The sequence below is a fragment of the Drosophila sechellia genome, chromosome 2R, assembly GCF_004382195.2.
Source record: "Drosophila sechellia strain sech25 chromosome 2R, ASM438219v1, whole genome shotgun sequence".
NCBI classification, from domain to species: Eukaryota; Metazoa; Arthropoda; class Insecta; order Diptera; family Drosophilidae; genus Drosophila; species Drosophila sechellia.
The window spans coordinates 18,627,745-18,654,886 of record NC_045950.1 but is presented as its reverse complement, the minus strand read 5'-3'; the positions used below and the strand labels follow the sequence as shown (position 1 = coordinate 18,654,886).

General features: G+C 45.6%; 6 protein-coding genes across 11 annotated transcripts; 4 read left to right on the top strand and 2 right to left on the bottom strand.

Annotated features, from left to right (window-relative positions):
* Positions 1-263: 263 nt before the first annotated feature.
* Positions 264-1,196, top strand: LOC6615558 (40S ribosomal protein S24). Its single transcript, XM_002039896.2, has 2 exons — positions 264-370; positions 618-1,196. Exon 2 carries the CDS (start codon positions 628-630, stop codon positions 1,021-1,023), a length of 396 nt encoding a protein of 131 aa, XP_002039932.1. The 5' UTR covers positions 264-370; positions 618-627; the 3' UTR covers positions 1,024-1,196.
* Positions 1,197-1,539: 343 nt separating this feature from the next.
* Positions 1,540-2,896, top strand: LOC6615557 (zinc finger Ran-binding domain-containing protein 2). Its single transcript, XM_002039895.2, has 3 exons — positions 1,540-1,770; positions 1,848-2,164; positions 2,220-2,896. Exons 1-3 carry the CDS (start codon positions 1,682-1,684, stop codon positions 2,660-2,662), a joined length of 849 nt encoding a protein of 282 aa, XP_002039931.2. The 5' UTR covers positions 1,540-1,681; the 3' UTR covers positions 2,663-2,896.
* LOC6615556 (28S ribosomal protein S15, mitochondrial) lies at positions 2,830-3,918 on the bottom strand. The gene is made up of 3 exons (XM_002039894.2): positions 3,643-3,918; positions 3,450-3,583; positions 2,830-3,390 (listed from the first exon to the last, which is right to left on the bottom strand). Exons 1-3 carry the CDS (start codon positions 3,846-3,848, stop codon positions 2,888-2,890), a joined length of 843 nt encoding a protein of 280 aa, XP_002039930.1. The 5' UTR covers positions 3,849-3,918; the 3' UTR covers positions 2,830-2,887.
* An 85-nt stretch (positions 3,919-4,003) lies between these two features.
* LOC6615555 (cyclin-dependent kinase 9) lies at positions 4,004-5,640 on the top strand. The gene is made up of 4 exons (XM_002039893.2): positions 4,004-4,295; positions 4,357-4,441; positions 4,501-4,758; positions 4,822-5,640. The coding sequence occupies exons 1-4, from the start codon at positions 4,111-4,113 to the stop codon at positions 5,506-5,508; spliced, it is 1,215 nt and encodes a 404-aa protein (XP_002039929.1). The 5' UTR covers positions 4,004-4,110; the 3' UTR covers positions 5,509-5,640.
* Positions 5,641-5,752: 112 nt separating this feature from the next.
* LOC6615554 (alkylated DNA repair protein alkB homolog 8) lies at positions 5,753-7,672 on the top strand. Its single transcript, XM_002039892.2, has one exon. The coding sequence runs from the start codon at positions 5,767-5,769 to the stop codon at positions 7,612-7,614; it is 1,848 nt and encodes a 615-aa protein (XP_002039928.1). The 5' UTR covers positions 5,753-5,766; the 3' UTR covers positions 7,615-7,672.
* LOC6615552 lies at positions 7,620-27,133 on the bottom strand. Of its 6 annotated transcripts, XM_032715059.1 has the most exons (10): positions 26,743-27,133; positions 20,347-21,670; positions 19,218-19,359; positions 13,723-13,865; positions 13,502-13,665; positions 13,089-13,283; positions 12,727-12,771; positions 11,036-11,761; positions 9,855-10,052; positions 7,620-9,787 (listed from the first exon to the last, which is right to left on the bottom strand). In XM_032715059.1, the coding sequence occupies exons 2-10, from the start codon at positions 20,390-20,392 to the stop codon at positions 9,173-9,175; spliced, it is 2,274 nt and encodes a 757-aa protein (XP_032570950.1). In that variant the 5' UTR covers positions 20,393-21,670; positions 26,743-27,133; the 3' UTR covers positions 7,620-9,172. The 6 variants fall into 6 exon arrangements, with proteins under 6 accessions (XP_032570950.1, XP_032570945.1, XP_032570946.1 ...); XM_032715054.1 differs by lacking the exons at positions 11,036-11,761; positions 12,727-12,771 and adding an exon at positions 10,122-10,169 and having other exon boundaries at positions 13,723-13,871; positions 26,743-27,127; XM_032715055.1 differs by lacking the exons at positions 11,036-11,761; positions 12,727-12,771 and adding an exon at positions 10,122-10,169 and having other exon boundaries at positions 26,743-27,127.
* Positions 27,134-27,142: the final 9 nt, after the last annotated feature.

Below are 27,142 nucleotides of genomic sequence, written 5' to 3'. Positions count from 1 at the left end.
TCCCAAATGTTTTCTTCTATTTAACTACACGGCTTTGCAGCTGTGGAAAAATGAAAAATAAAGTTGAAAAAACTTGTTAATAGGGACTTGTTAATCAATTTGGCGCTAAAAATAAACAAATTCAATAAATTAAAGTAGGTTTCAGGTGATTCAGATTACCATAACTTACTTAGGATTTTTGTATTATTCAAATATACGCTACGATCTGGCAACAACGTTGGGCGAAAAATGCTGGTGATGCCATATTTCTGGAAATATCGATAGTATCGAATCATTGCCATTTCTTCCATCTCTGAAACGGCCATCTTCCTTTCTAATAAATCGCGTTCGCAAAACGACGTGCTTAAAACCTTTTCAAGTGTTTTAAAAGGTAACTAAGTCTCAAAACTGTCAAAAATGCAGGCAATGACCGCCAGCAAAGGGCTCATAGCTCCGTGATTGAGGGCAGGGTCCGTTGGCGGCGAATGAGCCCAGAAACATGTCACACGTGGAGACATGGAGCACCCACGGCCAGTGAGGTTATGTTGTGTCGCTCAACAGCGACAAAAACAATCCGGACTGGAGAGCATTTTGTTTGAATGAAAGGCCCAAGCTAATCCACTACCATCCTATTGCAGCTCCGTCAAAATGTCCGGTACAACCGCTACCATCCGCACCCGCAAGTTCATGACCAACCGCCTGCTCGCCAGGAAACAGATGGTCTGCGATGTCCTCCACCCAGGATTGTCGTCGGTGAACAAGACCGAGATCCGCGAGAAGCTCGCCGCAATGTACAAGGTCACCCCCGATGTGGTCTTCGCCTTCGGATTCCGCACCAACTTCGGTGGCGGCCGCTCCACCGGCTTTGCCCTCATCTACGACACCCTGGACTTCGCCAAGAAGTTTGAGCCCAAGTACCGCCTGGCCCGTCACGGCCTCTTCGAACAGAAGAAGCAGACCCGCAAGCAGCGCAAGGAGCGTCGCAACAGGATGAAGAAGGTGCGCGGAACTGCCAAGGCCAAGATCGGCACTGGCAAGAAGTAAACCTGATGGAGGAAAGCACGTCTGCGGGCATCGCCTGCTATTCCCAAAAGGTGCTGGTTATGCGTTAGTCAAACTTCTTTAACAACCAATCAACAACCGACAAAACAAAATCAGTGTTTACTTTTGGAGCGGCTTTTGTTTGTAAACTAAGGAAATAAAACTCTAAAAGTATACAAGTTCCTGTGGTTTATTGTCTGGGAAAGGCGCGAGTGCAATTGTTTTCTTGTAGTGTTTCTGGACCAATTTTATATGCAAAACTACTGGCAGAGTGGCGATAATCACAGATTGTTGTCAATAACTTTTGTTGCTATATTGTACTCCTCTTTGGGTGCCCTATTTTTACTAGGATAAGGTTTGAGCTTAGAAACCTTCGATATAGGTTTCCGATTTATAGCTGGAATTCAGTTGAATTGAAATTAAATTCCAAAACAAATTTTGGAGTACCCCAAATAAAATTTGAATGACCTATCGAATGTTGCATCGGAAGCCAGACTATCGATAAGAGAATCGATGTTTTAACCACTTTATTTCGTACCGTATACAGAATATAATATTGGTAAAAAAAACTCTGTTAAATGCTGCTCCTGAGGCCTGAGGAGGATCACTTGGACGCCCATTAGCATTATCCTTAGGCAGAGGACGCAGCCAAGGCCTAGGCATGTCCAGTTCAAATGGAGGTGTGGCATCAGGGGCCGCGGGAAGCAGCGGCGTCGCTTCGCCTGGCGATTGGATTTGCCCAGATTACGAGTGAGTGCCCGTAAAGATGCAGTGATAGCGGCCAAGTGAGGAGTCCTGCGAGTCTCAAACTTCCCTCGATTTTGCAGCTGTCGCCATCTGAACTTCGCCCGCCGTTTGCAGTGCAACAAATGCGACCGGGACCGCGATGGCAGTGATAAGCCGGAGCGCGACAGGGATCGAGACCGGGAGCGGGAACGCGGCAACGGGAGCAGCAGCAGTAGCAGCAGCTCAAGCAAGAAGAAGCTGGGCACTGAGATTGGCAAGGCGGCGGCCGACAAGTCGCGGGGCTTGTTCAGCGCCGAGGACTGGCAGTGCAGCAAGTGCGCAAATGTAAACTGGGCCCGTCGCCAAACCTGCAATATGTGCAACGCTCCAAAGTTCTCGGATGTGGAGGAGCGGACTGGTGAGTCCGTAGAAGCCTATCCGCTTCAAAACCAACTTAACCAGTTTCTTTGAAGGCTTTGGCGGTGGATACAATGATCGCGGCGTTGTAGAATATAAGGATCGTCAGGACTCGGATAGTGAGTACGATGAGTTCGGTCGTCGCAAGAAGCGAAAGCACGGCGAGCATCGAGAGGACTCCAAGAGGCCCAGAAGGTCTAGCCGAGATGAGCAACGGAATGATGAGGAAGAAGATGAGGACGACGACGAGGGAGACGACGAGGATCTATCAAAATACGATCTCTGGGGCGACGAAGAAGTCACTTCCACGGATGTCAAGAGCAAAGAGGCCACTGGCAATGGCGACAAGGAGCGCAAACGTACGTCACGCGACTCTAACTCTTCCGTGTCCTCCTCGTCGTCGTCCAGTTCGTCCAGCTCCAGCGACTCTTCGTCAAGCAGCTCGAGTAGCTCCAGCAGCGGCGGCAGGCGGAAAACCTCCTCGTCCGGCAGACGTTAGCTGCAAACCGTACCCTTTAGGAACTTCTCTTTAATTGCATCTGTTTTCACACATTTTTCTAAGGCAATCATGCTTGCCTTCTTATTTATTTGCCAGTATGCGCTCAGATGATCATGACATAGGGTACGATGTCCAGTCTAACTCTTAAAGTATAATAAAACATATAATTTAAGAACACCAGCATTTACATTTATTGTAAGACACCGTAACATTAAAGAATCGGGCCTAATTGAAGCCATCCTCGTTTTGTTTCTTGCTGCTGGCGGCTGCCTCCGCCTGCTGCAGCTCCTTCAGCATTTCCAGCTGCCTCTTTGAGTCGGCGATCTTCTCTTCTGTCACGGTCACGGAGACATCGCAGGAAATCTGCTCCTGCCGCACGAACTGCATCTTCTTGATGGCCTCCTCAAGGAAGGGTATTTGCTGGGCCTGCAGCTGCTTGTGGTAAGCCTCCAGCCGCTCTTCCTTTAGGTTTTCGCAGTATGTGTCGGTCAACTTTTGCAGGGACTCCTTGCGGGTGATCCAGTGGAAATGTGTGGGCGGTGGCTTGTACACCAGGTCGAGTTTCTCGAGAATCCACTCGAAGCGGGGATAATCCCAACGTCTCAAGTACTTGAGGAACTTCTTGCGTTTGTCGATGAGCTCCTTGAGTCGCACCTTGATCATCTTGTCGCGCGGGTTCTTGTCCATGTGCTCCTGGTAGCGGCGGATCACAGCAGTCATTTTTGCCACTGAAAGGAGGGTAAATTTGGGGGCAATTGGTATATGTGCACTCTGCAAAGGTACATACATTTGGCCTCCATTGAGCCGAAATCCTGGGCATGCCTTTGCACCTCTTTGACCATCTCATCGCGATAGAATTTCGTGGTCAGGTAACTGGCATTGTTGCTCAGTTTGAACAAGGACTTAACTGACTCGTCGGCTCTACAAAATGTTGATATGATATTAATAAATTATTATATTTAGCGAATTCTGCAACATACTTATCCAGCTCCTTGCAGTCCCTGAATTCCGGCAGCAGTTCGTCGGCTTTCAGAGGAGGCAGCTTGGCAAGATCACCGCTCTTCTCGGGCTTATAGCACGCGATCTTCTCGGGGCGCACCCATTTGATTTTCAGGTCCGACTTGAATGCATATTCCCGGACAAACTGCCGCTGCCCTGCCTGGGCTATGTTCAACAGTTTATTCATTAATTCGGCTTTTACTTGTTGGACAAATTTTGGCTAGGTTATATCACTTGGCCAGTGTATACTAACAATCGAAATGTGATTACTACCCAGCTGTTTGACCCATCGATTTCTTATCGATAGGGCTTGGCAGTGTGTGCACACCGGTATTATTTTAGTCAACAGCTGTAAAAACACCAATTGTTGCCGATTTCTTTCTTTTCGACGGTCGTCCTCTCGCGAAACTGTGATTGTGAAAACTGTACAAATAGAGGCAAATTTAACCATGGCGCACATGACCCACATGCTCCAGCAGCCTTCGGGGTCGACGCCCTCCAACGTTGGCTCCAGCTCGTCGCGCACGATGTCCCTGATGGAGAAACAAAAGTACATCGAGGACTACGACTTTCCCTACTGCGACGAGAGCAACAAATACGAAAAGGTGGCGAAAATTGGCCAAGGCACCTTCGGGTAAGTCTCAAATTGGTTAAAACTAACTTTGAACTAAACCATACGATCCCTTTGATTACAGAGAGGTTTTTAAGGCTCGCGAGAAAAAGGGCAACAAGAAGTTTGTGGCCATGAAGAAGGTGCTGATGGACAACGAAAAGGAGGGCGTGCGTGAAAAGCAACATCTTAAGAGACGAATTCCTTATTTATATATGTGCTCCCCTAGTTTCCCATCACCGCTCTGCGAGAGATCCGCATCCTGCAGCTGCTGAAGCACGAGAACGTGGTGAATCTGATCGAGATCTGCCGCACCAAGGCCACCGCCACGAATGGTTACAGATCCACCTTCTATTTGGTCTTTGATTTCTGCGAACACGATTTGGCAGGTCTTCTGTCCAACATGAACGTCAAGTTCAGTCTGGGCGAGATTAAGAAGGTTATGCAGCAGCTGTTGAATGGTTTGTACTACATCCACAGCAACAAGGTCAGTCATGACATAAAGTTTTGGTTTTGTATTGTATGTATCTGTGTTAATTTGCATTACTAGATCCTGCACCGAGACATGAAAGCTGCCAATGTGCTGATTACCAAGCATGGCATCCTAAAATTGGCTGATTTCGGCTTGGCCCGTGCTTTTAGCATTCCAAAGAACGAGAGTAAGAATCGCTATACCAACCGTGTAGTAACCTTGTGGTACCGGCCGCCTGAGCTGCTACTTGGGGACCGGAACTACGGTCCACCCGTGGACATGTGGGGAGCCGGCTGCATAATGGCCGAAATGTGGACTCGCTCGCCCATAATGCAAGGTAATACGGAGCAGCAGCAGCTAACCTTTATCTCGCAGCTATGCGGCTCCTTTACGCCGGACGTGTGGCCGGGAGTGGAGGAGCTGGAGCTGTACAAATCCATCGAGCTGCCAAAGAACCAGAAGCGTCGAGTCAAAGAGCGCCTGCGTCCGTATGTTAAGGATCAAACCGGCTGTGATCTATTAGACAAATTGCTGACCCTTGATCCCAAGAAACGCATCGATGCGGACACAGCTCTGAACCACGACTTCTTCTGGACGGATCCCATGCCCAGCGACTTGAGCAAGATGCTGTCCCAGCACCTGCAGAGCATGTTCGAGTACCTGGCGCAGCCACGCCGCAGCAACCAGATGCGCAACTATCACCAGCAACTGACCACCATGAACCAGAAGCCCCAGGACAACAGTATGATTGACCGGGTTTGGTAGACTGCCAGAGGTGTACGCACCCGATATTGTACTAATAGTTTCTCACCTTCAACTAGTGTTAGGTTATTAGGTTAGTGTACAATAAAAATATTGGCATTTGCATTAGCGCTTGCTCCAATTATACCTACAACATTTTGTTTCTCTGCTTCTTATTCATCTTTATTCAGTTTCTACAATTACCAATTGCAAATAAGGGTATTTACAAGTCGACTTATTTAGAAAAAAACATTGAAAAGGGGTGTACACACTGGCCGCGAGATGCACGTTCAGAAAACGCAGCAAAAGGTAAACAAGGCCAAAAAGGCGGATAAAAAGCACCGAAGATGTCTGGCAATCATTAAAAGTGACTGCGAGGTGTCCCCAAATGCTGAACCCACCACTTTCCTGGCGATTCTCAACGTGGGACTCAGCAATGGACTCACGGAGGAGTGTCTGCTCACGGAAGCTGCCGCGACCGGTGGAAAAGTCATCCAAGTAGTCATGTTGCCGGGCAAATCGTACTGTTTTTTGATCTGCGCCAGCTTGGAAGACTCCCAGCTCATATATGAGGGGATGCACAATATATCGACCATTGGACAACAGGGAGCTGTAGCCTACCTAAGCTATGTAAAGCAATTACCGGCCCTTGTGGGAAAAAGAGAGTGGAACAAGCCTCTTCCCGGAGGCCTTCACATAATAGCTGACTTTGTCACCGAAGAGGAGGAGTCAACGCTGTTGAGGGCCATTGGAGAGGATGGCAGAACCTCCGAAGGCACGGGAACTTTAAAGCATCGAAACGTCAAGCACTTTGGCTTTGAGTTTCTTTACGGCAGCAATAATGTGGATCCCTCGAAGCCACTGGAACAGCCGATACCATCATCATGTGATATTCTGTGGCCACGACTAAATAGCTTCGCTTCCACCTGGGACTGGAGTTCTCCTGACCAGCTGACAGTGAATGAATATGAACCCGGTCATGGAATTCCCCCGCATGTGGACACACATAGTGCTTTCTTGGACCCCATTCTTTCGCTGTCCCTGCAATCCGACGTGGTAATGGATTTCCGTCGAGGAGATGACCAGGTACAAGTCAGACTTCCGCGTCGATCCTTGCTAATAATGTCGGGTGAAGCTCGTTACGATTGGACGCACGGCATCAAACCGAAGCACATTGATGTGGTACCCAGTGCATCTGGCGGTTTGACAACTCAAGCCCGCGGCAAAAGAACTTCTTTGACTTTTCGACGCCTACGAAAAGGTCCCTGCGATTGTTCGTACCCCGTGCTGTGCGACACACAGCAAACCAAGGTACCACAGGAGTTGCACGCATCACTAGCTGCGCAGGCCGTCACTCTGGAGCAACAGAACGTCCACGAGGTGTACGATAAGATTGCGGATCACTTTAGCGAAACCCGGCACACACCTTGGCCACAAGTAGCTGAATTTCTGGACACCTTTGAGCCCCAATCTGTGGTGCTGGACATTGGTTGCGGCAATGGCAAGTATCTGGGCTGCAATCCGCTGCTCCTGGCCGTTGGTTGCGACAGAGCGCAAGGACTACTTGCTGTAGGTCGTCGGAAGGGACAAAACGTGTTTCGATGCGACTGTCTCGCTGTGCCCGTTCGCTCGTCCAGCATCGATGGCTGCATCAGTATAGCGGTTATTCATCACCTGGCCACCAAGGAGCGTCGATTGGCCGCCTTGCAGGAGATGGCACGTGTCCTCCGACCTGGAGGGCGTGCTTTGGTTTACGTTTGGGCCAAGGATCAGCGAAAGAATGATAAGAAGTCGACTTATCTACGTCAAAATAAGGCAGTGAACAAGGAGCGTACCACTGAGCAACAGCAGCGTCAGAAGCAACATCAGGAACTCGAGCAGAATCCGCCCAATAATAAATCACTTCCTATTCACACTAATCGCACAGAGTTCCAGCAGCAAGATGTCCTGGTGCCGTGGAAAACCAAGGATGAGCAGAAGACCACGTATCTGCGATACTACCATGTTTTCGAGGAAGAGGAACTGGAAAACCTAGTGTCCCAACTTCATGAGGTACAATTAATCAAAAGCTACTACGACCAGGGCAATCATTGCGCGATTTTTGAGAAAATATCCAACAACTCTTTATGAAAAGATTACATTTATGTAATTCGTTTATTTGATTTCAAAAATACACATTCACACAGTTTTACTTTTGTTTTGTGTTAGCGAATTGAACGTAAACTAGAACTTAGTTAAGCCTACTGCTGACCCATCCAAATGATGTTCTATTTATTGTAGCTTTGGACCATAAATTGACAATTCCTTAATAACAACGTTTGTGTTCTACTGAAGAGATTTTCAGTTGATGTAGGTACAAGTGCATGTGTATTTACATTTGTTGTATTTTATTCTTGAAACGAACTGGATAGGATAGATTTGAGGTGTCTAACGCGTAGGTGGATAGATAAATTTGGAGTATCATAACTAAAATGTAAAGAGACTACCTAAACCAGTGAGCGGGAGCAAATGGGCTTGGTGCCATCGATTCCTATAGTATCGTATCGTTCCTATATAAACTTCTATAAATCCATCAATAAGTTCGCCTAAATGAGACATACTCTTTTGTATAGGGTACGATCGCGCTACAGAAACATCTACACGGAATACACGTAAGAGTCTGGTTTCAAAAACACTCAGAAGTCGTCCAGGGCACTTACTTTGCAAAAATCTCTACGTCTAGTTAATAGTCATGTAATAGGTTGCTTAAAGCTAATTACGGACTAGTTACAGTTTCAAACGTTTCGCTTTGGTCGTGGGTAGATTAGAGAATTTGATATGTTAGCATGTAACATTTGGACTATGTGATTTCATTCTCTTAAAACTAGCAGGTGTCCGAAAACCTTTGGCTGTACGAAGAAGAGCCTGGCATGAATCCCACTGTTTCCCAGGATTCTTAGAGGATCTTGAACTGAAACCCTGTTGATCCGTGCGAGGCTCTTCAGGCGCACACAACTAATTTTACTGGGTGTATAAATATATATATATATAGATGTATATATTTGGTAAATCTATATAGATCTAGATCGCGTGTATAACAGTGGTGCTGCCCGAGTGTTCTGTGTTCGTTTTAACTATATGTATGTATAGGAGAAGAATTAAAGAGAATCGATTTATTAGTTTCAACAGCTAGGTGAGTCTACGGACTAGGTTAAACCAGAAATTCATCATCGTCGTAATATTAAAGCCTGATAGTTTACTTGTTTGTTGTTAAAGCTGATTTATCAGTTAATAGGTATGCATACACACATACTCGTACACAATAATCGACTTATAAAGTTCTACAGGTTACCATTGGTTTCGTTTATAATGTACTACACATATGTGTATACGTCAGTCGTTGTTGAATATACAAAGCTTTCCTTGCCTGGTGATGACCACTGGTACAATATCCTCATTTACTATCCTATTACTACTTGTCTCGTCCTTGCACTGCCTTGTCCTTGCAATCTACTTGTTAAAACCGAAACACTTATTTGAGCAGCTGGCATACTTTCTCCGTCTTAACTACATATCTCGTCTTAGATTATTGAAATAGGATTTGGATGGGTACTCTGTCTGCGGCTTTGGGTACTCTTGGGGGCTATCCGGGATCCAGGGTCCAGTTGCCTTCAGTGCGAGCTTAGATAAATGTTTCGGCTGCCATTTGTTACAAGCACTCGGCCAGCGGCGGCTTCTCAATGGGCGGCGAGGGTCCGGAGACGGAAACCATTGGCACGGCACTGATCTTGGGCTTGACGATCTTTAGTCCTAGGCTGCTCAGGTTCTTGGGGCTGCTGTGCGGCGACGAGGAGGCGGTCGAGGATCGCTGGTGCACAAGGACGCGCGGCTTGGCCTCAATGGCAATGCTGGGCGAGGATGAGGCCGAAACGCTGGCCGTGGCAGTGGCACTGGCCAGTAGCGGCACATGGACTAGCTCCTCCACCGTCTCCGCCGATTCCTGCGACTCGTGTACCACGGCAGCTGCATCGCTGTGGATGAGTGCCGCCGTGGACAGCGTATCGCCCTCGTCATCCTGCATGTATGGTGGTGGTGCCTCCAGCGAAATGCTGCCCACAATCATGTTGGCTGTGGTTATGGCCGCCGATCGCGCTAGCAGACTGGTCACGGCCGTGGGCATCTGCTTGCCATCGTGGATGACCGGCAGCCGGAGCAGCTCTCCTCCACCGCCGCCGCACTCCTTCAGCTCGATGTCGTTGCTGTCCTGCGAGAGGTGCTGCTGCTTGCAGGATTCATCGTCGGTGCGCCACGGCCGCAGGCTCTTCTGCAAATGGGATTCATTGGTTATTGTTTATGAAAGGAGCTACAATCATAGTTTAATTATAGCATACCCTTCCTCCGTTATCTGTGATGTTTTCGGCACTCTTGGCTTTCCTGCAGAGGACACTCTGGGATCCGTGGCGCCGCAGGAACTCTATGGAGTCGAAGCCTCGCCCCTCCGAGGACACGAATATGGCCGAGTTGATGCGGCTGCGGGTGCAGCGTTCCGAAATGGAGGTGGAGTGCTCCTCGGCCAGCATGTGGATGTGCTGCAATGAAAAGTAGGTCAGTAAGGATCTCCGCTGGGTGTTTGCCGCATCCTCCGGCCAGTTGCTTACGCGGCTATTGCAGTGCAACGGTGGGTGGGCACATTCACTGCTGTCGAACTGCGTTCCGCAAAAGGAGCAGAGCAAGAGAGAGGGAAGAGAGATAGAAAGAGAGAGAGAGAGTCGACGGTAGAGCGTACAGTTCTCAGGGGGATTCACACGCAAAACACACACATAAGCCCGCATCAAGGACCTCCCGCCACACTGGAGCAAGGACCAACAAGAACAGGGACAAGCGACAAACGATGGACAATCTACAACCTGGCTACACACTACTGCAGTACAGGACACGAAGCCGGGACTCAAGCGGATGCGGATTGCGATTTGTGATTTTGCTGTGAGCGAGAAGTGAGCGGGTGCGGGCCATTTCCATCCAGTGGGGTTAGCTGCTAATCTGTACAAGGTGATTGATATTGATGGGTGAGTGGTGCGATTTGGTGCTCCGGTCTGCAATCTGAAGTGGAACTCGAACTCGAAATCGAACAGGAACTCGAACTCCAGGCAAAACCATGTGAACGTGCTCCACAAGCTGCAAGTGCTGAGGTCTAGTGTTGGGAACATTCTGCTCACTTTGTTGGACAAAGTCAGTGGCTCTACCCTTGGCGAGGAAACCAAAGCTAACCAATTTTTTCTGAGTATAAAATAACTTGGCCAATAAAAAGGTAAAAAAGGCGTACATGAAATTAGCATATTTTGTTAAAAGAGGTCAACAGTGCGTATGAGTAATAAGGGTTAACAACACTTTTTAAATACTTAAGTACTTATATTTCAAAACGCTAAATAAACAGCCCAGAAGCGTGTAAAAACCAATTGGCCAAATGTGGATTCAACTTAAGTTTGTCCCAAGTGACCACGTCCTGTTCCCTCGCCAAAGGGAGCCCACCTGTTTTGAGGTCGTTCCACCCAACACTAGCTGGCTGACTTACGCTGGCCGGCTCGCTGTAGTTGCTGTGGTTGAGCACCGAGGATTCGGTGTGGATGGTGTCGCTGGCCACCATGCTGTGGTACTTCTGCAGCTGGAGCTGCATCGTCGACGAGCCGCGACTGTCGCGCGATCCCTCCCGCGATCTATCCGCGCAGGAGTACTGCCTTCGGTACTGGCGCCTCCTTCGCCCGGCACTGGCGGAGGGATTCGCATCCGTGATGGCGCCCAGCTGGTGATCAACGCATCCCAGCGCTCGAGGCGGCAACGGAGGCGGGCGAAAGTAGCTGGGATCGTAGCTGAATTGCCGCCTCCGCCACTGGTCATACTGCCTATAGTGGCTGAACAGGCGGCGACGGCGCAGAATGAGCTGCTTCTTGGCCTCCAGCACCTCGTCCTCCTCGACAAGGGTGCGCTCCTGGGAGTTCTTCAGGATGCCGCGCTGCTGGGCGAACTTGCGCTGCTTCATTGCACCAGCCGCCTGCAGTGGCAGTATGCGATGAACGGGCTCCTTGGCGCGCTGCAGCAGCTGCTGATCCTCCCTATCCTTGTCCGGAACGTCTTCACCCTCCACCTCGATGTTGTCGTCCCCATTGGCCTCGCCTGCGTCCAGGCTGTCCACATTCTCCAGCACATTGGCGCCCACAATGGACTGATTATCGACGCTGGGGCCGCGCACATAGGTGTTCACCGGAGTGCCATGGCTGTGGCCATGTCCGTGACTGGACGCCGCACTCACGGCCGCCGAGAAGGCTTCGCGGTGCGCTGGTTGCTAGCTCTCCACATCCGCCTTGTGCAGCAGGGCAAACTGGCAGCCGCAGTCGCGCTCCAGCTCCCTCCGCGGATACTGGAAGCAACGGTCGAAGATACCACAGCCCTCGCACCGCGGCAAGCACTGTTTTTTTGCGGGGGGGCAGGGCCAACCAATAACCAAAGATCGGAAGCGGGAACAGTAAGAGCGGCAAGAGCGGGATCAGGAGCGCATGAGCAAGATCAGCAGGCGAGAGCGAAGTGAAAGTAGGGAATGTTTCGTCAGTGAGATCTTGGGAAAGCGCCCACCTGAACAGCAAAGTTCAAAACCAAAACCGCTAAATGCATTTAGGATACAGACGAACTTCTTCTCCAACTGAATAAAGATTTACTTTACAAGGCAGGATGTTCAATCACAAAAGCTATTGTTTTTCAACTTTAATTTTGTTATTCATTTATATAATTAATCAATAATTCTAGTGGTAGAAAAGTTCGTCCGTATATCTATGGAATGTGGATAGTACGAGTTATAAATTAGAAGTGCTCTCATATGCATAGCGCATCCTGAGCTCATTGAATCTAGGTGGAATGGCTAGTTGACATCATCGGCGGGCCGATGACCACATACTCTTCAGAAAGGTATCAAGTGAAATCCGGAGAGTATGCCCCAAAACTAGTGCCATAAGCCTACGGAAAAGAAAGCTAATATAAATACGAAATGCACGTGCTACCTTGGCAAGCAAATCAAAAGAAGTAATTGTCGAAAAAATATTTTTTCTACAGGAGAAAGGTGTAAAAACATTTCACTGATCAGGATCCCCAACTTAGTTATTCATAAGCGGACCACTAGATTTCTTCTGGTAATAAGTAGTCAATTGATGGGAAAGCATTCTTAATACAATTCGCGGAAAATATTGAACATGGTTTTCAGTCTATACTTTGGGGATTGGTCAGGGTTGTGCACGGATTAAAAAGGAAATAGTGATTGTACTTTGTTCAAAAAGAGTCGAATATTTACTTAAATTGATGCATAGAAAAAAAGCGAGTAAAATGCAGAGATATTTTTGTTTGTTTCGTAATATAAGTAATTGGAAGAATTTGTTATTTTTGAATACCTTGACAAAGAAATCGGGGTGTAGGTTCTAAAAATGAAGCATAACAAAAACGAAACAGAGATAAGTTCCTTCGCGAATATCCAAACGCTCAGCGCTCCGAGTAATCTTAGAAACCCGCACAACCATCATCCCCACCTCCCCGTTCGGGATCGGCATTGGGATAGGAATAGACACCACCTCGCCGGAACTCACCTGGTGCGAGTGCTGTCCATTGCATCCGCTGGCGCTGCACACGCCCGTGCCCGGCACCTTCAGCTGCTCGTGCTTGTAGTCCGGCTGGTAGGGCAGCAGCATCCGGATCTTACCCCACCGGTTGAAGAACAGGGCGATGGCTCCGGCCCAGACCATTAGTACGATCAGAACGATGCCGATCTCCACGCCGCGGATCTGCACAAGAAAGATAGCAAAAGTGATCTTAAACAGGCTTAAAACTTGTGACCTTGGAGGTTATGTAAATATCAAAACAACAATATGCCCAAATTCATATACTGAACTTCAGCTCATAATCAACTTATTATGCAAATTGCTTTTAAATCCAATAATCAAAATTTAATTATCCCCATTGCCAATTAATAGCGAATTAATTGGATATCATTGATTCTCACCGTGGGCAATTCCCTGGTTGTGCCATGGGTCAGGGTGTTGGTGGCCGTGGAGGTCACATCGTCGCCAAAGATGCTGGCATTGTTGGTGCCATTGCGAGCACCGTTGCTGCCATTGCCGTAGATGCCCGGCGGAAAGTCCTGCTGCGAGGTGTTCTTGGGCAGATCTTGGATAGAAAACGGGTGATGGGGATGGATAACCAAATCTGTAGGATGCAACTCACCAAGCGTCTTGAACTTGATCTGGCCGCGGCTGCGGTACTTCTTGCCCTGCCAGATGGCCGTCACAACGAGGGAGTACTGTGTGCTGGGCAGCAGGCGATCCAGGACAATGGCCTCGCTGCTGCCGGCGACGTCCTGTACAACCCTGTAACTTAAATTAATTCAATTACCACTCTCGAACGGCAGCTAAGGGGCGGTGTTTGGGGGGTGGTGGCAAGTGGGTTGAGTGTGTGAGTGGTTCCAGGATTGTGCATTCGCAAGTGTGCGTGTGTGTGTGCATGTGTGTGTGCTAATTGAACAAACTTTCAGTCGTGAAATATGATGCCGGTCCGTGTTGGTAATTACAGCATTGGCCAATATTTCACTTTGTCACTTTCTCACAGCGCTGCGCAGCTACCAAACATGTCCTAGATTTGCCAATTGAGCTCACATTACCCACCCCGACCTCCCAAAGATCCTGCTCCCCGTTCCGGATTGCCGGATTGTCGGTGTCGCGCTGCCCAGTGGGCGAATGCCCCGTGCGTGGGTCAATGACAAAAGTGGCCCGGACTTCTGGCCTTTTGTGCACCGGCTTCTATTGCTGCGACTGTAACAACTACAAGAGCCTGACAAATGATTCATTATTCATACGTGTAACAAACGCAGACCCACCACCACCGCCAAGCGAGCCCCCCAATGGCCCCCAGTGGCTACCGAACAGAAACAGAAGTGTCCCCCATTTCGCCAGCAGACGGAGCAAAAACACCGCCAAACAAGCAATCGTAAATGTTGGAAAAACAAAACACAGGTAAACAATGTCGCCTGGTCGCTCTAATGATGCCCTGTTTACAGCGGAATGCATTTTACAAAAATACTTGGAATTTCACAAAGTCAACTGTTTTTTCGTTGGCGTTCAATGAATACACTTTGATGTTAAATAGGATTATTTTATAAATATATTTTTCACGCATTGTTTCAACTTTTTTATTCGCTTACACGATTATAATTGCTGTCTAATGAATAGGCGCGTAAGCAGAAATAATTATGTTGTATGGCGCAACCCATTCTGTGAAAAGGTCAATAGATTCTTGTTACTTTCTCCTCCTTTTCTGTCGGAAAAAATATATATATGTATATATATATGTAAAATAAAAAGATCATGCAAGTAAGTAAGAAAATAGGCTTTTAGAGCAGGAAATCCAGCAGATGTCCTTTGAGTAACACTGCCAATTGATGCGAATTAAGGACATAAGCGGCCTGTTACGCCGCATTGTGAATTCACATCTGGCTGGTCCGCAAAAAGTGCTCTCGATTCGCAAGCGCCGGCGGCTAAATAGACCCGCCGGGCCGCAGGGTAACTGGAATTGGGCCGACTTGGGCAAACAGCGGCCATCCCATCCGATCCCATCCTATTCCAGCCTATCCTGTCCGCCACATGTGACAGCAGCAGGCGCTGTCTAAAGTTTCGCCGTTAAAGTTTTCATCATCGTGTGGCGACTCTGGGGGGAAATCAAATTTCAACTTCCCCCCTTTTTTTCTGGCGTTTTGGCATTAAATTCCGCGAGGCAGCCGCTTATTATACACAATTTAAACTCACGCCATGGCTCCAGTTTTACTGGCATTTTTCTGGGTGGATCCCTTGGCCTTTTGGCTGGCCACGAGAAATGCAAGCGAATTTCCTTCGGAAAAGGAAAACGGAAGGAAGAAAGTTTCTAATTTTCTCGTCGGTTTTTCCTTTCCCTTTACGGCCTGATTGCGGGCTCTGAAATACATTTGATATTCACAAATATGGCTGGATATGCATTTCGGCCGGCTTTTCCTTTTTTTAATGTCCCCTTTTGTGAGCGGTATCCGGTTCATTCCGGCTTGATAAATAAACAATTAGCTTACAGGGCGGCAGAACAACTTTCGCATTCGTTACTCAAACTTCGCAGTATGCATACAATATGTCGCACAAAATATACAAATGTGTACTACTCGCACGAAGGGCTTTCTGCTGTTATTTAATAACTTATAGCGTTCATGCGGTTGGTTTAGAAAAAAAAAACAACTCGAATGTACCCAGTAATTTTTAGTTTGATTGACTCTGTGACAATCGTACTGCACCTTTGCATCAACTTAAAAATTCAATTAAAAATACGCATACGCCCCTTTGGCCGGCTCCATCAATGTTCAATGAAGGATTTTCGGGGCAGGACAGATAACTTCCAAGGAGAAATCGACCGCAAGCACACGAATTCCTTGGCAACAGCGCACAAAGCCAGCTTATTTGGCTACACATATGCCATATACAAATCAGGTGTAGATTATGTTGGCATAGGGTTCTCGTTTCCATTTCCTGTTACTGAGGCCTGTGCACTTTTATGGCTTATACTGGAAAATTTATGTCGTCATCGCAGCTGGAAGCACACTCAAATCTCATCCGCTTAGCCATTACACAGCAACTATAGCTATATATGTTTGGATATATATATATGCATACACTTCAGTGGGGCCTTGGCATTTCAATTTCAATTTTAATAATGTCAAATTGGCTCTAAAACCACCGATAAGAATGGTGAATAAAATCCAGCACACGGCTACCTATTGATCGGGACTTTCCATCTATTCCGCCTTTGTCCTGCACATGTCCTGCCCACACCACTCCGCCCTGCCCCGCCCCTTTTTACGCCATGTGCCACTGTTCCACCTCCGCGGGGACAGTAATTGTTATTAATTATTATTGTTATTGATGGTGCTTGACATGCTTGGACTCCAACCCCCTACATCAGGCACTCATTGTTCGTCAAGAATTTCATAAATCCACTTAGTAATTTGGAGCATGCATGGTACACTGGCAGAAAATGTACAAATTCTCACAAGTTTTCATTTAAAGTGGATTTTTATGGGCAATTGCTACCTACATTTATAATCAAGCTCCCCTATTATTGAATAACTTACAATTATTCCCCATCAATAATTTATCAACATAAGTAGTCCCAGCTAGCTGTAGATTTTCTCGCAGTGCATGGCCAAGTGCATATCGATGTGTGTGGGCCCGTATCTGTTGTATACCTGTCTGAAACGTCTAGGACAAAAGTCCATTTCACTTGGGGGCTAGAGCCCAAGGCGAAGCCCAAGCTAATGCCAGAGCCAAAGCCAAAGGCAAACGCAAAGCTCGAGCCCACTCACCGTCAACGTGTCTATGTACAAATCATACATTATTCAGGGACACAATTTACTCGAAAAACGGAAGGAAGATAGAACAGAGTGAAGCCACCACCAACCAGCGACCCACCAACCGCCACCCACCATAATGACTGGCGGTCGGCAGTATGTAACACAACAAAAATCGATAGGAAAGTAACACAAAAATTAAAAACAAACTGACTAATAAATAATGACCGAGCGAACGGAGCAACTACCAAAAACACAGACCACCACTAGGGGGTCTAAGTTTTGTAATAAAATTTTTGACATAGGCGTGAACTTTATAGAAGAACGGGCCCAAAGCGACTGCTCGGTGCTGGAATGGCGGGCAGTAAAAGACAAAACACGCTCATGCAGCCAAAAGCCAAAAGAAGAAGGCCAACACACACACACACGCACGCAAGTCGGGCCATTAAATTGAAAAACACCTTGGCCAAAACGGACTGCAGTCGAAAGGCACAGAAGCACAAAAGCCGAGCACTTAACTTATTACACGGACGGCATTCCGTGGCAGCGAACGGGCTAAAATGCCCGGTCCAAGCCAAGCTGCCACTTGGAGTCCGACTTGGCCAACACGGAGCGGAAGTGCTTAGTTTGTTGGCGAAATATGCAAGCTATTCGCTACATCGCACTACCATCGTTCAGTGCACTGCGAGAAGTAAGCTCTTAAGATAAACTTAAATTATAAATTAATTATAAGTAAGTATCAATATATCGATTTGTAAGACATGTCATCGGAACAAGCTTGCAGCTGCAAAAACCCATTGGGTGGCAGTAATTTCTCCCAGTGCAGGGGATAGTTGCTGCTCTTCCGGCTGCCACGCAGCAAACACGGGCGATGAGCAACAGCAATCAGCGAGAACGGGACGTGTGGAGGTGGCAATGCAAATGGGAATGGAAAATGCTTTGGTATAGTATGCTGAATTGCAGGCAAGCCAGCTGCAGCTGGGCTGCATTATTCGGTAAATCATCAAGAAAATTGCCAAGGGAGTTATCTGCAACTGGCACGGTCGCAAAGTCCCTGACATATGTGTGCACATGAGCTCGCTCTGCTCATGAATATGGCTCCAAAGCCATATGCGCTGGCAAACTTGGCCAACTAGAAGTTTTCCCAGCTCAAGTTCCTCGCAAATCGAAGCTAATTGAGTGGCAATAAAGTTCAGCGTTCTCAAACTTACAGCAACCTATAAAAATGGCATTTTTCACACGCTGAGAGGTTTAAAGTCCCAGTGGTTGCATTCTTAATTAACTATGCTTTAGTTTCTTTGCTTCATTTAATTATTCATATTCAGCAAAAACTAAACTGTTTGAGCTTAACTTGTGCTGGACTTTCTTTAAAGAGATTATACAAATAAATGTCAAAAGCAGCAATTAAGAAACTTAAGTTGATTTCGCTTTGAAACATTATATGCATGCCAATAAAACTCATGAAAAGCTTAAGTGTTTTATCTACTAAATCCTCATCTCAGTTAGTTTCTTGGCCAGCATTTTTGCAAAGCGAACGTGAAAAAGCTGAAGAGATCCGGCATAATTGGAATTTTTATGAGCCAGCTGGTTGTTCGAGCTAGCGAAATTGAGTTGTAATTCCTTAGTTGTGTACGAAACTCGCACTTTTGCCTTTTGTTTCAAATAACTTGACTACAAATACACGGCGCTTTTGTTTTTCTTTTGGCCTGCACTCGCGGTCAACTTGGCCCCAAGCCCCCCACCTCCGCCCCTTACTTGTGGCCATTCCCACCCACTCCCTTGGTTTACTTTAACTTGGGCCGTTATTTAGCTCATGGCCAAGCAAACACACTCGCAACCGCACACCCACACAGCCACAGACGCACACACACACACACAGACTGGCCTCTTGACTGACCGCTGCCACGCCCATCCGCCCCCAACCCCCAAAGATCCCCAAACCTCACTCCATGGGCAGTCAATTGCAGGCAGAGTTTTTTTTGTCCACTTTTACTCTGCATAAATGCAATTGCAGTTGAAATACACGGCGAGAAAATGGGATGGAGTTACTTCTTCATGCTACTAAATATTTCTGTGTGTAGTAACAGTGAAAGCCTTGTCTTTAAAGAATATAATTTAGAAACTGTTAAGTAGCCAACTAATCAGCATGTAATTTTATACATTATTAAGGAATTAATGAATCTAATAAATCCTTCCAGTTAACAAAATGTGGCCAATGCTTTTGGCCGTGCAGTCGGTACCCGTCGGATCGTCAAAGCCCCTTTAAGTCCGTCAGCTGAATGGTAAGTGAGTGTGCTTTGCCGTCATTTGGACAGTCAAGTGGCCCGGCGGATTGAGTTCTAGCTTTGTTAGTGGTACCTACCTGTCGTCCGTTGGCTTGTACGTCACGATGTACTTCTCGATGGGATGTGCCTTCAGATCGATTTGCGTCTGCCACGACACCCGGACCGCCGTGGGCGTGAGGAACGTAACGGTTATGTTCTCCGGCGTGGCCGGAATGGTGCCTATTATAACGATAATTGCTTGTTATAATGCCATTATTGTGCTGTGCTGCAAATGCCAGTGCTACGCATATGCATAGTGCTTCGCAGGCACTAGCCAAGTTTATGCGTCTGGGGATTTATTGGATTTGGTTTAAGCCGTCTCGTAAAGACGTCAGCCCTTAAGTTGTGTCATAAAATTAGGAGCTTTGCGGATATTCTGCACCTTATCTCTCGGATTACAGAGAATTCAAGCTGTCAATCTTTTATCAATTGACCATCAGGGGCTTCTATTCATTTTGTATACTCCTTAGACAGTTATTTATTGGGTATTATTTAAGCGTTTGGAAACATGCTACCAAATACTTTAAAATAAGCTGGTGGAACTTAAACGTGTGTTTAAATTAGGATATAGTTTATAATTTATTTAGAAGCTTAACTAAATGTATAAATTTCAAAACTGGTCACATTATCGTAATTAATGGTTTTATTTGCCATGACATTTGACCTCAATTCATTTCCACCATTGGGCAATAAACGCAGTTTTGGTAAACGCATTTTAAATTTGAAACCTAGCTAGTATTTAAAAGTATTTTGGCTAACTGATTAGGTGGTTTTCAAAAGAGGAACAAGTAAGAGAAAACATTTCCAATAAGAAATAAAAGGGACTGACCTGAATTTCTTTTTATACTTAGCTGCATATCTAAGACAATAAAAATACGGAGTACTTGGATTGGTAGACATTGCTAAATATAAACCAAAGTGGAACTGGACACCCTCGAGGAGTCCTATTAAGAGGTGGTAACCGACCTAAAGTCGTTGGGAAAACGAATAATCGCTGATGGAGCACTATTCTGAGCCAAGCAAAGGCTGTTGTTGGTGTCAACAGCTTGAGCTGCTTGGGGTTAAGGTATCGCAGGACATGACATTGTTGCTCCAAATTATTACGACTTCTTCGGGAGGATTTAGGACCCTAAATTCTGGGACTTGGGATCTGCTTTTCGTACTTACCCGCTAGGCAAGCGTTAACAAACAGCACAGCTATGAGCACAAACATCCTTTCGAATGGATCCGGCTTGCTTTTGTTGGGAGGTTGCTTTTGTTTTTCCTGCTTTGCTGCTTTTCCCGCTTTGTTGGGGCTTTCCCTATTTTATCTGTGGGCGGTTTACCTCCTTGCTACGGTTTCCGCTTTGCTAATTCGTTGTTGCAGTTTCGGGTTTTTCCCCACAAAATAGTAGCTCTCCCTTTTTTTGGGGGGATTTTATTGTTAAAATAATCTAACTAAACTTAAAATCAGTCTTGCTTTTTGTCCCGCACTTCCGTTTCGTGTTTTGTGATGCCTTTAAACGAGTTTTCAATTTCAATTGTGCAGCTGCAGCGCTTCCGTTCCCTGCTAATTGACTTTGTCAATGACATTTGCATGAAAGGTTCTCCCCGTGTTTTTATGTCCTTGTGGGGGGTTGGGGGAATTTATGCGTGTATATTTTTATAACACATTTTTATGGGGCTCCGTGTGCGTCCGCCTCTCCGGTGTCTCCGCTTCGAATCGTCATCGAATCCAATCGAATCGAGTCGAATCGCATTTGATGAACGTTCCGATAGTGTGCTATATTATATAGTTGGGGATCTGGACAGGCGGGGGCACTGGGAGTGGTGGGGTGAGTGGGGATATAGCAGCAGTTTTTCCGTTTCGTGCTCGCCTCTGTGTTCAACTGGGGAATTATTCACATTGCGTTCGCTTTTTGTTTTTATTCTTTTTATTTTTATTTTGCTTCTGCTTCTGCGGCTTGTGTTATTATTCCTTGCTGTTCATTGCTTTTTGGCTTTATAAAAATCAATAAAAAGCAACTTTTTGTCTGACAGCCGTTGATTTGGATGGCAGCCTAAGTGAGTTTTTGTTCTGCTTCCGTTTGTGTTTCTATTGAGGTTTCAATTTGGGCTAGGGTTGGGGGTTTTGGGGGTTTTTTTTCAGCTCTGTTGCTTTCGGGCCAACGAAGGGTGTGATTTTCGGCCCCTACTAAATATATATATATAGATTTACGACATGAATTCAAGGAGAAAAGGCCCCAAAAGCGACCACCTGTCGTCGCCTGTCCCTTCGGTCCTTTTGTAATTCCTGCGGTTTCCTGCTGTCGATTTTATTTAGCCTGATACACTTTGTATTTTGTTAACAATTTTGGCATAATTGCCAAAGCACTCGGCCCGCATTTTCTCCGTCCACTGCTTTTGCTGCACAGTTACTGATTTTTCTGATTCAATTTTGGTATTTGTTTTTCCTCGGCGCTGCTTTCGGCTTGCGGTTAATTATGGCCCAATGTTTTTGGCTGAGAGGAGGCTGCAATAAATCAGAATGGCATTAATGGCTTGCGGCAAAATATGCGCATACATTTGTGCAAAAACTATACGACTAACAGAGTGTGTCTGTGTGTGTGTGTTTCTCTGCACCATTTACATTAATTATAATGAGCTGTGTTCTCAACTCAATCACAATTAAGCGAACACGACTCATTCGTTATTCATTAACCAGATCGAAGCAAAGAAAGCAGAAACGAAACGCAATTACATTATGTGCTGCATACTTTTTGGGGCTCTGCCTTCGACTTTAATTGGCATTGCGCATACGCCATGTGGGCAACCTTAGCTTAGAAATACACACACAAACTACACACACACACCACACACGCATGCCTAATGTGCCATACATAATCCCATACTCAATCCATGTTTCATCTGCATCAGACAATTCAATTTGTGGATTGCCCCGATCATGCGTGTGTTGCCTTTGTGTTTTCAGATTTTCGATTAGCATGCACGGCTGGAAACTATGTGGTCAACATGTGCGGTCCGTGTTTTTGCGTTTGCTATTCTTTTTTTTAGGTTTTCTACCCCCGCAACCTGTTGATGGTGTGATTTTTTAACTCGTTTAGTGGCCCAGTTTACTCTGATTTGGCGCTTTTCACGAAAGTAAAGCAATAACATGTTACATTTCCTTTCACTGGCATTCCAAAGAAATAACGAAACCCAGCGGACTCTTACCGATTTCACTTGCTGGGAAAACCAATTGGGAGAACTGCCATTAAATGTCTGTAAAAAAAGGGACCGATGTTTTATGGCCAATATTGAAGAGGAAAAGTCCTGATGGGACTTGCAATTGATGTTGGCTACGAATCTCTTCTATTACTTTAAACATATAAAGTGCGCGCAAATAGGCGACATAAAGTTTGACAAAGTTAAACTTAATAAATTTAAGGTGTGTTTGTATAAGTAAACAAATGGTATAGCACTTCGTAGCGACTATGGCCCATAAAAGTCGTTAAAACTTGATTTGCCTCAGCTTATTGCCCTCGAGTATTAGGCTAAGTGAGTGATAATCTCTTAATACATCATATTGCTGTCAAGTGCCATTCAACTTTTCGCCGTATCTCAGAAAAATGACTGTTTGCACTTAAGTAATAACTCTAGTTAGCAGCTGTCATTGTCCAAGGATAATTGGGATTACTCTCGCTGACTGGACAGTTTTATCTTGAGGTCAGGAACCCACCACGCCCACCGCCTCCATTTACGCCCCTTGACCAGCGCCGGCCAACCGCTCGATACTCATTCAATTTATGCATTTATGTCTAATTTTTGTCGGTCGAGAGACCCTTAAAAGTTTTATGAACTTTTGGCATACACTTTGGCATGCTTGAGGGTTTCGGGACAAGATAGCTGCAGCCATGAGAGAATGTGAAATGAGTGAGCGCACACGCTTTGCAATTTAAATGATAATTTTTAAACGCAAAACGAAGTAAGTAAGGAATAAAACTTAAAAATTCCAAAGCGAAGTGTTTCATTCGGTGGGAAACGGAATATCGGGAAGTGCATAAAAGGGACATGACAGCTTTCTGAATAAAAAATTAAATTTACAAAATTCCGAAGAAAAAAATTTTATTAGGGCGTTGAAAGAAACCCGAGCAAGATGACATGCAAACTGCATGAATATTTAAGGGGAAGTTAATGGGTCTTATGACTGCTTGAGTGTTGTAAAGGGTGTGGAAATAAAAATTAAATTTACATGCTGACATTTATTATTTTAATAAGAATAAAAGAAGCAATTATGAAGCTGGAAAATGTAGCTGGTCATATGACACATATGTGTAGTTTTGGTTTAATCATTGAGAAATCGAATGGAAAGATGTGTGAAACTGTGTTGACGCGGCGATGCGAAAATACGAAATTAAATTTAAAAATTCAAAAAGAATGTTGCTAATTGAACGGGGGAATAATAAAACAGAGCCCCAAAGAGCTGACACATCGTCGGTGGGCAGACAGGTGGTGGTGGTTGTGGTGGGTGGTGAAAATGGGTTGCCTGGTGCTGCAATTCTGTGAAAATTAGTGAGCGAGTGCATGCATTCCCGCAGTGGAAAATAAGTAGGTGAAAGCAGTTATCGTTAAACGAAAATGGCGGCTAGTACGCGCTGTCGCTTTCGCTTTCGCCAACGCTCTTAATTATAGCGACGTCACATGCACAAAGCCACGCTCTCTCTCACACACACACACGAAAACAAACAAACTCACACACGTCAGTTGATAATTTTCTGGGTTTTTATTGCATACTCGGCGGCGCAGGGACTCCTTTGGCATTTGGCGCGTCTGTTTGGCTTAGCTGCCAACTGGCGGACTCAGGATTGTCAGCCGGGCAGACAATAAATCAATCAGCTGTGCCAACATCCAATTCCTGCGCAGACAATGCTCCAACGCTCGCCATATATTCCCAGCCCGGCATATTGGTAGTCGCGTGTGGCGCGGTGTGTGAGCGCTATTAACAAAAAGGTCAACTTGGCCGCTACAATTGAAGCCCGAAAGCCGAGAGCCAGGCCAAAAGGAAAGGAATGGAATGGAGAGGAAAGGAAAGGAAAGGGCTAGGGGAAAATGGGAAATTCCGGGCAAAGGCTTGTGTGTGCTGCGCTCCAGCTTTTACACCGGTGCACACTGCTCAAAAGTCAACATTTGACCTGGAACTAATGACTAAACTGTCAAGCCAACATGGCGGATGAGCAATAATGCCAGTCCAAGAGCCACATAAAGCCTATCTGTGTGAGTCTCAGCAACTGCAACTTAATTATTTGATTTTAATTTAAATTTAATTAATTTAGTTTATAACTAAAATTTATGTTTTATGCGTATTAGGGGTATAACTTTCAATTAATATTTAAATTAGGAGACTTGAATTTTAAGCCCAGCACGTCATGATCTATAGTTTAGTGGAGCATGAATTTGAATAGAGTATTGTGGTGAACCATAAGAAATTTTTCCCAGTGCAGAGTGTATATTTGTACAAGTGCGAGCACTGGTGTGTGTAAGTGAAACGTTTCGGAGCGAAAGAGAGGGCGAAAGAAAGGGCGGGCGCATGCTATTATGTCCTGGCGGTAAAACAAAAAACGAAAGGCTAGAGAAAATAAGGGAAAACACTTGACTCCAATTTCGGCGAGATTTTCCACAGCTATGCTGGGAACAGAAGATGTGGGGAAGGTCGCTGATGAAGGAATGGTTGGGAAGGGATGGGGGAAGTCCGGGAAACAGGCTGCCAAGGATGATGATAAAAAATTAAGCGCGAGATGGGAGGCTAAAGTTGGCTATAATTGAGTACTACTTTCAGCTTAAAGCTCGCGAGGATGGGAGCTGATAAAAAAATAATTGCAACAATGAAAGTTCAACATGGTACCATTTCAGATTCTCTGCAGGATTTTGCTTTTCTGCAATGCGCAGTTGAGTGTTAAAAGTTTGAAAGTGAGAATACAAAGTCTCCGAAAAATATAAATCTTTTAGCATAGTAAAATAGTAAAAAAATACATTGGCAAGATAAATAGTTTATGCTTCTCGCATTTAAAATACCAATTAGATAACTTCAGTTCTAATGGCTAAATTACCTGAATACATTTTATTCCAAATTATATTTTTATGATCGTGTAAAGAAAGAATTTTTGATTGAACTCAAGTTTTTATGGGATAATCAAAATAATAGCTTTCAGCTTATTATGCTCTCCATTATGGGAAAACTTCACGTTGTTCTTTAGACTTTTTGATGCAAACAGCATCTTCATGCTGTTTTTATTTATGCGTAAACTCATTCCGTTGCGATACAATTTTGTTTATTTACAGATCGCTAATGAGCACAAACAACTTTCAGCGATGAAGAAATTTCCATTTTTAATCGGTCAAACTTTGCGGCATTTTGCTCGACTTCGTGCGAGTCCACAAATACGGGGAGCGAGTCGTGTTAATATATATATGCAAACATATATAGAATCGGTGCATATATCTAGATGTACACATGGTGGAGCAATGCACGCAATGCGGCGACTGTGGTTGCGACGGATTTAAATTTAAACGAACATTTACTTTTTCCGGGCATTTTGCCGCCGATCCGATTCATTTGACCTGTTCTAGTTGCGGTGAATGTGCGGATATCGGTATACATATGCATATACATACATATGCGATTCTTTGTGAAAACCGATTTGTTTATAATCAGCTACTACGTGCGACTCGCTACGGTTCGAATGGCCAAATAAAACAGGGGAAATTGAGAGATGAAAAAGATTTACAGCAGTGCAAGGGCGAGGTATTAACCCACACAAAAATTCAAAAACACACTGGTTAATTGTGAATTCGCTGCCTGTTTTCGCAAAACAAACGAAACAGGAGCATTAAAATTACTTTTTAATTGCCACAGCTGTGCTGCTTTTCAGGTTGAGTTGCTGGCTGACAGAGTCCATTAGGCCATTTTCCATTCCATTTCATTTGCGTTTTCATCGCGCATTTTCCGTTCCCTTTTCCCAGTTCCGACTCTGATTTGCGCAATTTAATTGGCTTAAAATTCAGCCGCCTCCTTGAGAACAGCCGCAAAGAACTCAGGACTCAGAAGTTTTCACTGTTAATTGAGCGACTGTCACAGAATCACAAACACACCTACTTATGTACACACAGAAAAGAAGTTCGGAGATCCGATGGCTTTCACATTTGTAAGAACTGTGGCACGAAGTTATTTTTAAGCATAAGAAGCATTGATTGTTTCAAAATAGTATTCAAATCATTCGAGAATAACCAGACAAGTATTCGGTCAAGTCGTAAATCGATGGAGAACAATAAAAGTGCTATTAGGCCTCTTAATAGTTTTTCTAGATCAATAATATTATTAATTACAATGTAACTTTGAGTATAAACTAGCCTCCAACTATCTGTTATATGTGAATAGGAAAAATATAGCTTCAGATAAATGATAACTGTGTGGAAATTGTCTCGTCCAGTGGACAAACAAAAGTTTTAACAGCTCGCGGCACGCTTGAAATCTGCAAAACACACACAATCCAGCCCTCAAAGGCTATGTACACTGTCACACAATTTACAAGTTCTTTTTTTATTTACTTTTTGCCGTCGGACTCTGGTTAACCGGCTCGGCCACCTGCTAGTGACACGCCTCTCCGGCTCGCCGCCTCCTCCGCGCGGGTCGCGAGCCTGGATACAATTCTGATTCTGATTCTGGATCCGATGTGGATGCGGATGCGAGTGCGGATGAGGATTCGGAATCCCAGTCCCTGGCCCGATCCCTACTCGTAATCGGAGGTGGAAAGGCGTGCATCCACTGATAACGGCGAAAACAAACACTTCACTGCGCTCAGTTCTCAGTTGACTGTTGTCTGCACTCGGCTCTCTGCCCGATTAACTGTGCTTTGAAGCCACTGCCTTTCGCTCGCTTTCACTTCCGTTTCCGGTTTCCGTTTGCTCGTTGTGCTGCGGCCGACGCGAAAACTACTACTGAAATGGA